This window comes from Triturus cristatus, chromosome 3_2, assembly GCF_964204655.1.
Source record: "Triturus cristatus chromosome 3_2, aTriCri1.1, whole genome shotgun sequence".
In the NCBI taxonomy this organism is placed as follows: domain Eukaryota; kingdom Metazoa; phylum Chordata; class Amphibia; order Caudata; family Salamandridae; genus Triturus; species Triturus cristatus.
In genome coordinates, this window is record NC_140584.1 from 1,066,983,895 (window position 1) to 1,066,999,080 (window position 15,186).

The 15,186-nt window shown below is 43.0% G+C and overlaps 1 protein-coding gene across 1 annotated transcript in view; it reads left to right on the plus strand.

Annotated features, from left to right (window-relative positions):
• Window positions 1–15,186, plus strand: part of LOC146859134 (uncharacterized) — a 2,052,335-nt gene that overhangs the window by 774,829 nt on the left and 1,262,320 nt on the right. Inside the window, exons 61-62 of the mRNA XM_085649806.1 lie at window positions 8,817–8,943; window positions 14,117–14,328. Of these exons, the coding sequence (XP_085505932.1) occupies window positions 8,817–8,943; window positions 14,117–14,328 (339 nt within the window). The remainder of the gene's footprint in view (window positions 1–8,816; window positions 8,944–14,116; window positions 14,329–15,186) is intronic.

Here is a 15,186-nt window from a genome sequence, read left to right on the forward strand (position 1 = left end):
GAGTGACTCCTCTCTTCAAGCCAGTCATACACACATGTGTCTATTTAATCAGATGTATTTTTTTTGCAGTTTTATATAGCACAGACTAATATACATTTTTAATATTGCTTCCCAGTCTTTCTGTATGGGTCAGCCAGACTTCCTACATTTAAAATAGCTTTTAGGGAATAGTCACTATAAGGGCCTGCTTCTAAAAACCATGCACCCTGGCATGTGGGCTACTCGGCATATAAAGGGATCACTCTAACAGAAATGTTTTTACTTGCAAAAGGGGTTAACTTTGATAAGTTGCAGTGCATACTTGGCACTGTTACAGTCCGACTAAAATGGTAGGCTTGAAGCCATGTTTGCACTGCACCGGAGTGTATGGCTCAAAGGTTGCTGCAGTCCACTGGTGGCATTTAACTTCCACACCGTGTGTACACTTTGAAACATATACTAGGTGTTTATAGGCAAATTAAATATGCAAATTAGTAGTATGCCAATTCAACCATGTTTAAAGAGGGAGCACAGGCACTTTACTACTAGTTAGCATGGTTAAAGTGCAGAGTGGTCTCAAAAAGTGAAAAATCCAGCCTGACCACACAGAAAAGGCAGATTTCTTTGAATACTCTGCTCAGGTCTCAAAGCCCAGTCTTATTAAGCTTGAGTTTCATTCCCTTGAGTACTGTGTTACAGAGTGTTAGTCATAGTTTTTACGGTGCGGTCTTACTCATTGTTTATGAGTGCCTTGCCTTGGTGTAACTAGTTTGTGAGTCAGCTATTGGAACAATATCTCACTCATTCTAGACTGTCCTGTTGACTTTAAGGGAGCAGGAATTATAATCCAAAATTCCTCAACTCTCTGTTCTGTGGACTCTTGGCTCAGGCCTTGCCTAGCATCAGATTAGCATTGTATTTACCTGTGGAGTGATAAGAAATCAAGAAGATCATGGGTCTGGGGCACCCCTGCTTGGTGCAATCCGCACAAAAAGATGGACATTTTGTGAAACAAAATGTATCTAACTACACCTTTTGATAGCGCCATGCTTCAGACTTGGACACTTCTGATTACAGAGATACAGTGGATGGGGCAGGGCTGGAGGACAGATGTAAAAACATAGCAGTAAAACTGAAGGTGGGTAAGCATATGGTGGTATCAAGTTCATGTTTAGAATTGTACAAAGATCTTTCCCATTTTAATGGAGACTCAGATTGGGAAGAAGTCTGTAACGTGTTCTTTTTGTCAGCCTTGCTGCAGGCCTCGCCTAGTCAGGCACAGAGCTTAGGAATCAAAAACAACGTTTTCGAATGCTGCACAGCCCCTAGAATATCACACTTGGGCCTCTTTGAAGCAGAGTGGACGCCATAAGTTACGAATTGAAAGCAAAGCTTGGTGGTATAAAATGCCCTTTCCAAGATGGTGGCCAGTCCATTAGTAGTTGTTGGAGTATCCCAAGCCAAGATGTGGCAGAGTTTTTTTCCTGTGAGATCAGTTTCTGTTTCACGCATGTAAAAAGCAGTGCTTAGAACGTGCATGAGGCATCGCAAAGCATCTTGTTCCCTGATTTTGCGTTGCTCCTAACGGCCACTTGTTATTCATTTTTTATCATGAATGTTTTTCTCACAGCTTGGATTTTTACAACTTAAATTATTCCTCTTTGAGTTGTAATTTTCTGCTTGGAACTCTATCTCTATTTTCAATTAAGAATCTCAAGATTGCCAAAGAAGGTTTTTTCCCCCTCAGCGGGTTTTTCCTCCTAGCTGTGGCCCTCTAAAAGAGACACCTTTTTATGTATATCATTCTGTGCAGGGTGGCACTATCTTTACTCGGTAGAGGCACTCTTTTCTCAGGCAATCTAACAGGGCTTACAATTGACTGTCTTTGCATCCCGTCCTTGACACACGGTGGAGTCATTATTGTCATCATCGTCATATTGTCTATCTGGTACTTGAAATACCACTCATAAGGCACCAGCTTGGATCATAGTCCAGAAGTCTGCAGTGAGGAAGTCTCAGAGATGGCTTGAAGGCAGCCAAAGCAGAGCAGATGAGGCAGCCAGACAGACTGCAACATGGTTGCCGAGGATAAGTAGCCTATATTGTGCTGGAAGGGACAGGAATACCATGTGCAGAGGCTGTGGGGTTGCGAGGAACATGTGAAGGGAGGTAGGGGGGAACAGAATTTATTTTTATTTTTAAAAACGGTGATTGTCAATATAACATGGCATCTACTGCAATAACAAAAGGAAAACAAGCATTGGTATAGCCAATAGGTCTCGCTTTTGGTACCTTGTAAGTATTTAGTTATCCAGCACAATATTCTTGGTGCAACAACATCAACTGTTGCATGGCTAAAAACGTATAAGGTCCCAAAGGCGAGACCTATTGGCTATGCCAATGCTTGTTTTTTCACCCTGGGGATGAGGGCAAACATGGAGAGCCCGATAGCGACCTGTTTCATTACCGGCAGCTTACGGCCCACTTAAAGGCCTGCTTCTGATGGACAGCAACAGCTTTCTGTAGCAGGAGCTAGATAGTGCACTTGCCTATAAACGGCGGCAGGTGTGGGGGAGGAAGGAACCTAGCACTTAAGGGGATATAGTGCATGCTAATATGAGGAACAGCTTGGATCACGGATGCCGTGGAGAGCCATTGACTGAACTAAGAAAAGAGCAAAATTCATGAGCAAAAACGTCGCACGTTCCAGTCACACTTAAGAGAATTAAATCCAAAAATATCACAGCTTAGTGCCTCCTATTTAAAAGTGGTGCACCTGCAAATAATACAAAGAAAACCCATCCAGACTGATGAGCATGGAAACATGCCTCACTGCCCTGCTGGTTTGTCACTACAGATTGGTGTGGCTATAATGTGGGCCACTGAATCCAGTGAGATTTCTGGGAGACAGGGGACACCAATATTGTATTACCACTAATTACTATGATGACATGTTTTATTGGAACAGAATCCCGAGAGGTTTGTGTGTTACTTTCAAGTTACCAGGTCAGAGCTGCATACAGATTAATATGTATCCCCTACATCGTGTATACATGAAAACACCTCACCCATGTTATACTCAATGAGATGCCGAACAGCTTCTGAAGAGAGCCCTTACATGCAAATTCCGATTTTCTTAGGTGCTTATTTAATCTTCTCTGCCCAACATGTAACCTTCTCTTGCCTGTAATCCTCACCTGTACTCTTGTATTTCACAAGGCACTCCGTTGCTAGGGCCCAGCTTTATAAATACATACATCTACGTACATACATTCATACATGGACAGTGAAATACTCAATACACACACTCAAAGATGAGCTCCAAAGCCTCCACATAATTGACCTGCTAGTGACTTTTGACTTTTAGATGCTACTCTGGACTTTCACAACGTCAAGCAAAATCTCTCCTGAAACCTGATGTAAAGCATGAATGCATTTACTTATAGCTTGTGAAGAATAAGTCAGGCATTGGCAATGCACCTGGCTATGGGACCTCAGTTCTCTCCCTTGTCAAAAAATAGGTGTATTTGTGAGGTGAAAACTAGGGGACACCTTAAGAGTTGGCAGTAGGCGGATGGTGCTGGGTTGCAAATGATCTACAGCAGAGGCATGTAAATAGGCAGGTAGATGCTACCTTCTCACTGGTGCAATATGGAAATATCAGACGCGTGAGCTAGAAGGTTGACCAGGATGTTAATACGTTTCTGTTAGACTGTGTTATTTTTTATTACCACATATACTCAAATGATTATATTGGGTTTACACTTGCAATAAACATTCCACTGTTATAAAAAAAATATGTAGTTTTAAAAAGAAATATGTAGTTTTGGTAAGAGAGGAAAGGGCCTGTGCACATGGCAGATACGCACCATGCAGCAGTAGGTACGTAATTTGCATATAAGATTAATGATGTAGATCAGTATATGGCAAAATGTCATCTGGCATCTGAAATTAAGTTATGAGCCACAAATGAGTTTCAACCCAGTTTTCATCGCTTCTCGATCGTGCCTACGTTGTAAGGTAAAGTAACAATATTTGTATTGAAGTCAAAAGATCTCTGAACTGTGCACTGAACAAACATTCAAGTGTCAGAGTGCTTTATAGCAAGTGGGTGCACACACATCTTAACTTTAGACAGAAAAATTATAATTCTATTGTACAATGGCTATTTTAGCTCAAAAAGACAGAGGATTTCAATGGTTCAGGATAGATGCTGTAAAGTTATCCTGTCCATTTTGTGTTACCATTGCAAAACGCGTATTCTTATTGGTTGACAGAGGACACCAATGTATGTAGCATACTGTACCCTGGCCTTGCATTAACACCGTTTCTGTGGTAACATGTGCCATAATCTCGGGAAGAATAGTAGCAAACACACAAGAAAATTGATAATTAAAGACCATCTATTAAGACTAACAACAATGGGTTCGTGTTGCAATGTTGTCATATGGCAGCCTCTCCTTACCTTTAGTCTTTTTTGTACAGCACGGCCCGGTGTGAACTTTAAAAGGGGTGCGGGTAGAAATAACACGCGAGTGGTGACGCGATGCTGAATAAGACAAGCCCGGGAGTTTGGTGTGCGCGCGCTAAACCGAAATAAAAAAAACCACGCGAGTGGTGACGCGATCTGTGGCGGGGGGGAATTGAAGCGCAAGCAAACCCACATGGCGGCTGCGCGCGTGCACGCTCGCGTGATCGCAAGCTGGAGACCAGCAAAAGCCTCTGTTAACACTTTCAAAAGCCACTCACTAAATTTCTCGCAGAGCAGCGCATGCGCTGGCTCAGCGAGACCTAAAAAGTAATTGGGAAGGGCAGAGAAGGATAGACTATTGCAGGAAGAATGGAAGCAGGCTGAAGGCTGTAACGAGAAACCAAAGTCAGCAGTGAAATCACAGTTGCAGCTATTCCAGCATACCGGGCAGCAGGCAACATGAGGAATGGGGCAGATGAAGGGTCAGGTGAATGAATCTGCAATGTGCAAGTGTATAGTTATCACAGAGAATTCAGATCAATGGTTCCTTCTTAGAAACCGATTTAATCAATGATGTAGTACATTGGCTGCACACCTAGTAAAGTGTAAATACAATACACCAGCAGGCCATGTAGAATACTTTATAAAGCGCCTTGTTGAAGATTATTGCCGTAAAGGCAGTATGTGTTTCAGTACAAATGCATCAAGATTGCAATGGAAATGTCCTGGTGAAAACACAGTAGTAATAATGCAGTGCTCAGGATTAGTGGATACGTTTGCCCTGATGTGTTGCCTGCTCTTCCTGAAGCCCCGGTGTTAGCAGATACTTTCTACCGCTGCTGTCATCTTTTCTCCCATTCCTGGATTTTTTCCAAAACGTGGATTACACTGGTCCGATTGAACTGGGGATCTGCAGCCTATTGGCTCTGTGCTCTTGTCCTGATGAAGACCCTCCTAAGTGTTTTCCGCAGGTGTGGATAACGTGCGCATATGGACATTCATTTTGGACTCTTCCTTCTCATTCAGACAAGAGGATTTCTTTTGCAAACAAATCGTGTTGTTTGATCTTGGATGGTGTTTGAAGTTACAGCCAAAAACTTTGAATCCATAGTTGTATTGAAGCACTCTCTTGGTTCACATTGTATGTCTTCCATTTGCACTTCTGTGATGTCACACAACTCTGAGGTACCTTCCCAAATCTTTACATTTAAAGGGTCTAAGGTGTTGATTGTTTCTTGTTGTTGAATTGATTATATTTAGATGATTTTTTGGCGATGTACTTTTTTATTGGATTGCCAAGACATAGAGCAATGGAAATCAGTCAGCATAATTAATAACTGTAGTGATGGGACACTGAGAATTTTACATGGGTGAGGTAGACAAGGCATGAAATCTTTCAGAATGCTGCAATGTGTGGGAAAAGTCTGTGGAAAATACAGTGTTGTTGGGAAAATGTGCTGAAATTGCATTCCATAGCAGATTTTTTAAACCATGAATTTAACTCCAGAAGGTGTCATGTTTTGGCTGAATATCTTCAATTTTCCCTTTCTCCCATTGTAAAAGGCCTGCATAGAGTGGGGTCAATACACCAGAATTTCAAAGCACCACTAAAAAGCAGACAAACAGCAGATGGGAATGGCAAAAAGCCACATTAGAGGAAACAGGAAAATGCACAAGGGTGGTATGATGGAGGTGCTGGAAAAATTGGAAAATCAGAGGGATTGAAGTGGGGGCATTTGACCAAGTGTCAATTGAATATTAAGAAATTTGATGAAGAAAAAGTGTAATTTAAAACACTGATTTTCAAACAAATGGAATGACATCATATTGTCAAGGCCTACAAGGGAGTTAATGGATTCACCCTACAAGGTATATATAAATGGACCACTGATTCTTCCGTATATCTTCCTACTACACAAAGACACGCATTGGCAAAGCCAGTGGGTCTTGCCTTTGAAAAGCGCTATCTGACACTTTGGATTTGCCAGTGCTAGTTGCTGAGGCTGCTCAGCATCGGAATTTGTTTTTAAAAACACAGAATGTCCAACCCCAGTGTGAAGATGTACACATTCAAATGCGCCAGCAAGAATGCACACATATGCATCATGACGCCTCAGTGATCTTTTTTTCTGTTGATAATGAACAGAGATGCCGAAAAGAAAAATGTTTGTTGCCAATGCTGAACAGTATTGGTAAAAATAAAATTGACCATGATACGTATGTACTTGCATGCATCCACAATTATTCATTGTTTTCAATTTACCATTTCAAGATAGCGACAGCCTGTAAATTAAAAATAAAAGAAATTAAAAGTGTGTAAAAGCGCATTATAGACAAAGGAGCTTCTCGGTGGTAAATTGTAGCTCAGGAGTAACTCAAAACTGCTGAGCTGAGTGGTGGGGAGCAAAAGTGAGCAGGTAGGGGCTGGGTAGCATTGGAGATGCTGGGGAAGTAGGGAACAAGGGAAAAAAGGCTCTGCAGGACTGGGGTGGTGGGGGATGTAGACCATGAGTGTAGCAACAATGAGAACGGCGGGGGTGGGGATGTGAGAGAGAAGCCCCACAGGAAGAAGAGATCAAGAAATATATGCACTCTCATGAATGCTGAAAGAAGAAGAAAACAAAGTAGTTGCCTGATGTTAGTCATGGAAGGATACAAGTGTTCCAGTCAAAAAGATGGCAAAGAAGCTATGCTCCACAGGAGGGGCAAATAAAAGAATCGGAAGAATGCAATTTAAAAAGAAGCAATTAACTGAGTTTGACAAGAAAGACAAGCAATGATAGGCAATTCACGGGCCCAAAGCCCACTTAAAGTACTTGTACTGCGCACAAAAAGTCTTCCTAACAACAGACAGCGAAACTGTCCGTAGGCGAGACCTAAAATGTATTCCCCCTAAGGTCTAAAACAAGAAACAATATTTCCCAGGAAGGGTACCTGCTGGGAAACAATGCTAGCAATCTGCATGGCAAGCTGAAAAGATTAAAGAAAGTGTTACACCCAGGTTCCTACAACAACTTTATCAGGAGGGCCCTGGAAAGGGAACACATCCATTTCTATAAGTAGTCTTAACCTGACTTTTGGTAATGTAGCTGGAGGTTGCAAGGAAGAACCAAAAAAGAACTATAAAACAATTAAAGTATCAGTGCTGCAACACATCTAGAAAATAAATCTATTAAAAGTTACAAAACATTTTAAGAAGACAATAAAGAAGGAGTAGAGAAATTTTGCATTGCTGTGTGCCCTGGGTGTAGAGCCAGGTGCTGAGTGCGGGAGAATCCCAGAATCACACCTACCAGGATACTTCTAAAACTACCGGTACTTGAGTCTCCCACAGCAAGTGAGCCTGAGCAAAGAAGGAAGCAGTGCCCACACGTTGATCCTATGGGTAACTTGGTGAACTGGTTGGTTCTGCTCTGGTAGGCAAGATTCAGTCCAGTTGGATCCCTGGCCACTACCTGCACTGAAGAATCAGGAGAGCCATTAGGTCCCTGAACTGCTACAATGCTCAGTGGGTCACAGCAAGGCACTCTGTGGGTGAATTCTGGGTTTTAACTGGCGATATGTCTAAGAATTAAAGGAATTAATAGCAAGCTGTTCCTACACAAACTTAACCCAACATTTACAGCAGACTGAACGCATGAAAGTCTAGTGCACCTTCCTTCCAAGCCATTAAAAACTCATACATTTTCTTCTAAATTGAATATGAGCGCACGTTTTCAATTTGGGATAAAGAGCGGGGGGAGGTGGAACATATAAGAACCAACCATGGGTTATCATCTGCAAAGTGCTCTTGCACACCTTGTGGGTGTTAATGAATCTTCCTTGGTCGAATGCAAATAAGTGAAGTACTCTGGACTTTGCCAGGCTGGTTCATAAGCCTTTTTTAAAGCCTTCAATGACCTAAACCAGGGTTCATCAAAGTCGGTCTTGAAGGACCGGATCCATGCCAGATTTTTAGCATATCCCCGTGTAGAGAAATGTAGTTGTCTTACAAATCTGGCATGGATCCAGCCCTCCAGGACCGATTTTGGAGAAAACTGACGTAAACCACACTAGGGCGCTGTAGAAAGATACCACCAGAATAATTGGGTCCAGCTCGGCAGAGAGCAAGTTTTTCATGTTTCTAGGCAATGGTACTGAGCAGGTCTTCCTGTGTCATTGGGCATTAAGCGGTCAAGCATTTCAGAATATCGCCCTGAGCTCTTGCATGCATGCATGCACTGTGGTGGTGATGGTCATGCCACTGTTCAGTGCTAATTCTCTATACACATGTCCATTGGATGGTAACACCAGCACCAGGCACATCTGAAAAATGACTCCTTTCTATTTGAATCGCTAACGGTGGCTTATATGTGGTTATTTGCAGATCCACAGATACCAAGATGGTTTGGGGGTGCTTGAAAGAGCGGCTGGAGTGGCGCAATGGTAGTCTCTACGCACCCGTTGGAAACAAGAAACTATTGTGCCTGTTTGACGACCTTCACCTAGCCAAGGTATTTCGAGTACATGCAGCCTAATATTGCAGTCCACGTCCCCTAAGATCTAAGCAATTTTTGTAGACATTTTTCACTCCCTCGCATTATTTCGCAAATAGCGTTTGTTTCGCATAAGATATGTACATAAGCATTTCATTATTTTACTGTTTCGGAAATGATGATCTCACTGAGTTTGTACTTTCCACTTGCTTGTGATGTTCTTGTTTAATGGCAAACATTAATTGTGCTTCAAGAAAATGTGTGCTTCTCTGAGTAAAAATAGTGCAAAACGTTGTTATTTCTACTCATAAAACAAAGAAATCCCACTTTCATAACTGGTTACCACTAAGCCTTCCAGAATAGAAGCATTTGTAAAGCTCTTGTTGCGAGTGACACTCTTAGATGACTTAATTTACAAAGTAAAGTAAGCAAAAAAGACCTTCCAGGATACTGAGGATAGATTTTCTTTCCAACGCTGCTGTATAATTAATGCCACTGAGAAACACAAACGAGCAAGTTGTTTATTTAAAGATAGAGGCTCACAGATGTCTGCTCACAGGGAAGCTCTAAAAAACCTGATTATCAGGAAATCCGAAATGAAAGTCAGGGGACCAAGTCATGGCTAAGAGTATGTAGAAGAATACATGCATTAATAAAATTTTTTGCATAAACCAATGAGGTAGGTGAGAGTTGTTCATGCAGAATATTATAGCAGTATTTTGGTTTGTTTTTCAAGGAATTTCCTGTGACCGCCTCAGGTGCTGTGGTGCTATATGCAAAGTATATTGTTTGTGCTGCCCACTCTTTCTCTGTCTCCAAAGTGACCTCAGATCTCTGGTCACTCATTTACCAAGGAGAGAAATATATAATTTCACTAGACACTGCAACAGTACATGTTAGAGGTGTCCCCAGTGTGCCCTCAGACCTCTGCCCGCTCATCTTCCACAGGAGAAATATCTTATTTCACCGGACACTCCAAAGGAACATGTTGGAGTTGTCCCCAATATGTCCTCAGTCATATGCTCCCTCAGCTACCAAGGGGAGAAAGATTTAATTTCACCAGACACTGTAATGGAACATGTTGGACATGTCCTCAGTGGGCCCTCAGACCTCTGATAACTTATCTGCCAAGGGTAGAAATATCTTATTTTACCAGACAATGCAATGGTACATGTTGGAGTTGTCACCTATGTCACCTAAGTCCTCTCGGTCCTCAACTTCCAAGGAAAGAAACTCTTGTCACAGGGCACTGCAAAGATACCTGGTGGAGGTTTATGTGAGCTGGTAGGTTCCTAGATCATAGAGGTACAATAGCTTACCAAAATGCCTGCCAGTGAATAAGTTAACATTTTGGGGAGGATCGATGGTCTTGGAGTCCTGGCTCAGACGGCTGTATTTTCTGCTTAGCCAGTTAAACAAGTTGGAAGGACCTCATCAACTTCCTGGTGAGGTAATTCTGGAGAGCTCCTTCTGGGAGCACGCAATTAGAAAGGGACTTTTCATCTTTTATGTCAACACAACAAGCAGATCCATCCTCAATGGACAGATTTTGGCTCCCACCACCCATTGTATACAACTGACAAAGTGTCACCTCCCGATGTGGCGTCACAATGTAATCTTGCAGGTGTTTGATGTTCACACATTTTCTGAGAGAAGCATTGTGTGCTACACACCCCCAGAGCCCTAATCCACATCCAGTAAACTCCAAATCACAAAAATGAAGAGCATATGGTCTCTCTCTTTCTAATCAATAGCATGTGAAAAAGAATTTGCCTTTCAGTGTCACGCTTTACAGAAATCACAGGCTGCTGGTCATAGTTTGTCCTTTGGGCATACCACAAAGGTAGTGCTGGGTGACTTTAGATGGGTTAAATGCTAACAAACCTCCCCAGCTGGAGGTGACCTAGATGTCACCAGTGGCTGCCATTAAGTTACCTGTCTATGGTGGTGAGTGGGTCACACACGTACACACATATTCACACTCATCTACATGCACTCACTCACACCCCATCTACTCACAAGCACCCACATATACACCCACCATTTACAAGCACATCCACACCCACACACCCATTCACAGCAGAAATGCACATACATTCATACATACACACACACACACTCAACATTAAAACAAACTTACAGTTCCGCTGCAGTAACATCGGATAGAGGAATGGAAGCCTCAGTGGTTCATGAAGACTTCGCGGAAGTGACTGCCACCTCCTCTCATTGGATGACCTTGTCATGCATCCGCAAAGTGATAGAACAAATCCCCTCACTCATCACATAGTGGGATTGGGTCAGTGGGACTTGCTGACCTCAACCCACTGTAATGTGGTGTCCCTGATGGGCAGTCGACCCAGGGCATTTAAGGTCTGAAACCTGGAGAGCCCAGGTCCTAGTCTGTCAATGACATGCCCTCTCATCTTGAGGGATGGGTTCTCTCAGCGATTTGCTGGGCTGAGGAGGCTCACTCTCACAAGGCTGTGAAATATTCAATCCTGCAAAGTTTGGCTAAGATGGCCATGTACCTGCACATAAGCACGTGTGCAGTGATTGGCTGCTTGCTCTAAACATGAAGAGTGTCTGTCATGCTGACCTTCGCTCTGTGACATCCTTTGTCGAATAGTTCTAGAGATGACTGTTGGGACAACAAATTACCCCGTATGGTTATAGATGGGTAGCCTGCCCCGAGTGTCGTAGCTACAAAGATGTTTGGATCCCTGGTGCTGATTTTTAGTGAAATGGAGGAACACAGAGCATGCGTATGCGCCATGAAATAGGCGTGTCTCCCAGACTGTGGTCTTGTTGGACTGGGAGCGGCACCCAAAGAGCTACCACATGGTGCCAAAACCTACTGCCTTTGCCAGGAGTTAAGCAGTACTGTGGTGGCACAATACCAGACAGAGGGGCTGTGTGCATTGTTTGTGCATGACATATTTTACTTTGTGGTCATATATAAATACTCCTTTTGTCATAAAAGAAAGTATTTGACTGGACAATCATTTATTGCTGCTAGTGAATGTATTTTGAGTTGTGAGCCTGTGTTCAACCCCTCTCCCCAAGAAGCTTTGGACTGCTCGACCCATGCTACTGCTGAAAGTCTAGAGCTGAAGGGGTTCTTTGCGGCATTGCTCACTATCAATAGTAGGTCAGCACTCGGTTCACTAGGAGTGAAAGGCCTTAACCCCCACAGTTGGGCCCCATAACTCCTGCTTTCCTCATGGCTCTCTGAAGGGGATTCTAACACTGACCCCAACACTTTAATAGGCAAAGGGTGCTGAGAGAATTGGATGAGGATGTACTATTTGAAAATCTATATTTAACAAGCCAACAGATGGCTGATGATGGAATCAGGTAGCTCTCCAAATGTTAGAGTCCAGTTTCTGTATCATTTCATGGCAGGTTTATTCTAGCATGGAATATTGTTAATTTCATTTAGCAATTTAAAGTAATAAAACACACCCAGTCCTTTAGAGTGAGCATCTTTTCTTTTGCTCTTACATCTTTTAAGTCATCTTCAACACTTATTTCCGTGAATGCTTCATGGCCACGACTCGCCTCAGCGTTATTGCTTCTTTCAAGAATCCACCTACCCTTAAAGCCACAGCTGGCCACTGGCCTGGTAGTAAAACAGCATTTCTTTTTGGGCGTTTCTAATTCCATTCCATTTCATGTTATGTTATGTAGTCTTGTAAAGCGCATCGCTACCTAGCACCGGCCTTCCCAGCGCTGACAGAAATCGTGAAGAGGAAATATATTGGTTAGATGAAGAATTTGGTCTTCAGTTGCTTCCTGAAACTTAACAAGTTTCTATTGGCTCTGAGGTAATGGGGCAGGAAATTCCAGAGTTTAGACGCCCTGTATACAAATGATCACCCCCCACCCTGGGCTCTTTTAATTCTGGGGGTTACCAGCAGGGAGCGCTTGTTGGATCTTAACTTTCTTGTGTTGTAGTATGGTGTGATAAGGTGATTGAGGATTTCCGGGCCACAGGAGTATTTTACCTTGTTTACGATGCACAAGGCCTCGAATGCAATTCTTTTGCTCAAAGGACGACAATGAAGGCTTGCCAAAGCCGGATTTGCGGACTGTGTTTTAGGGAGGCCCAGCAATATTCGGGCAGCATGTTTTGAATAACTTGCACCTTCTGAGTTACATATGCAGGACTGCCTAGATAAAGAGAAGTACCATAGTTTAGTTCCACTAATTAATGTTGCCTTTGAAACTGGTGTAGTGGGCATAATGCTGTGATGGTGTTTGCGATGCTGTCCATCCCCAAATACCAAAAGTGCCTATCCCCATATTTCCAGTGATTCATGCAGGAGGAGGGAGTTGGACCTTGTTTAAATGATGATCCTTCTGACTTCTAAAGATGTCAGAATAACTAGGTATGACTGAGTGTTCTTTCTATAGGGAATGTGTTTCCCCCAGGCTATAGAGTTTAGATTACCGAATAATTCCAGGCTCTCAAATTGTTTACTGAGTTCACCATTTCTATGTGCTCTATGTTTCAAAACACTTTTCAATATTTGAACTTAATTTCTGGAGGGTATCACTTCTTTCGCATTTAAAAAACAAAATTAAGACTCATGGGTTGCTTTTCCCTTTCCTTGATGTGCTGCCCATGAATCAAACCCAGTGTTTGTCAAAAGATTTCCTTCCTTGTGATAATTCTTTTCACTGTGTGCCTGCAGGGATTATTCATACTTTCTCTGCTATGGAGGTACAGGCTGAGTTGGCTATTAGGGCTGAAATTCAGAAACATTAAAAGCTCCTCTTAGTTTCTTTGTTGGTGCTATTAGAACTTGTCCAATACTGCAGATCCATACAGTAACGTTTACCACTGTCAACCAGTTGGGAAACTGCACTTGATATGCTTGGACCATGGTCATTTTCTTTGCAACAGTGATGCAGGACCCAGACCATATATATGCATGAAAAACACTGGTTATGTGTTGAGTACATTAACAGGACATAAAGCTGAAGAAAGGAAGAGTGAGTGCGACACTTGTAACACTTCGATATTATATAGCAAGGAATGAGGGGCATGTGCTTGTATTGTCATACAGCATTCCTCGCTGTTTGGCATATGATGCTCGTTTTGTGAATCTCACTCTTTGGTCACTTTGGAATGCTCTACGCATGCATCATTGTCTCTGTTTTTACATGTTTGTGGGGTGCTTTTTTATAGGTTGATCAGCATGGAAGTCAACCGGCGTGTGAGTTTGTCCGACAGTTGCTTGATCAAGGAGGCATCTTTGACCCTTTTTCTCACGAATGGAAGACCGTGAGGAACATCATTTACTTGGCTACGTTGGCCACGGCGGCTCCCTCTGAAAAATACCCAATGCCAAGCCAGCGTTTGTTGCGACACTTCTGCGTCTTACACTGTCCCTACCCTAGGTATGTTCTTATCTCATTGCCTCTGATGTCTTTCTAACAGTGCTGGAATGATAATGTGGGGCAGGAACCTGACAAATAAGCAGCTTGTTGAGCTCTCCCACCCTTTCTCAAAGGGACTGCTGTCTTAGTCGCTCGTCTATAATGCTTTCAGGAGCTGAGAAGGATTTTTGACAAAAGTGTTCAATAGAACGTAAAAAGAGTTACTAGTTTGGATGTACTATGCCAGGTTGCATCACAGTTCTGTGTTTGTATAGTGTCTGCGGGGTGATCCAGCAGTGCGGGCCCCCCAGAGTTTCTTATTTTGGAAGGGGCCCCCACACTCTCTAAGCCATGCCACTGCATGCCCTGCAGAATGTGTGCAATGGCATGGAATGAGGAATAGTTAAATGCTCAGAAAAGCCACTCTGCTTTCTAGAGCAGACCCCTGCAGCTTAAAGGGGGCCCAACCATTCAAGGGCCCCCATTGAGCCAAAGAACATCTGTGCGATCTGGGAGACGCTGAGGTCCCGCACCACTTTCTGCAGGGGAGGCCCTATCTTTTCGCGTTATGCTACGAATCCAGCCATTTATCAATGACCTAGGAAAGTGCAGAGACTGGTCTAAATGATTTGCAATAGTCTTCCATAATTATGTTCCTGAGACAGGATTCCTTTGGAGTATCCTTGTGACTGGCTGTAAATGGAGGGAGAGAGGCCTGCAAGGGACAGTAGACTTCTATATCTGCATCTATTTTTACAGTGTGCCGGCATTGAGAGCCCCTTCTAAATTGACATGGGGGTGGTGACAAATGGCACACTGTGAAAGGGGCCTGTGGGGGCGCATACAGCTCTATGAGAATGATGGCTGCTCCTCCAGTGC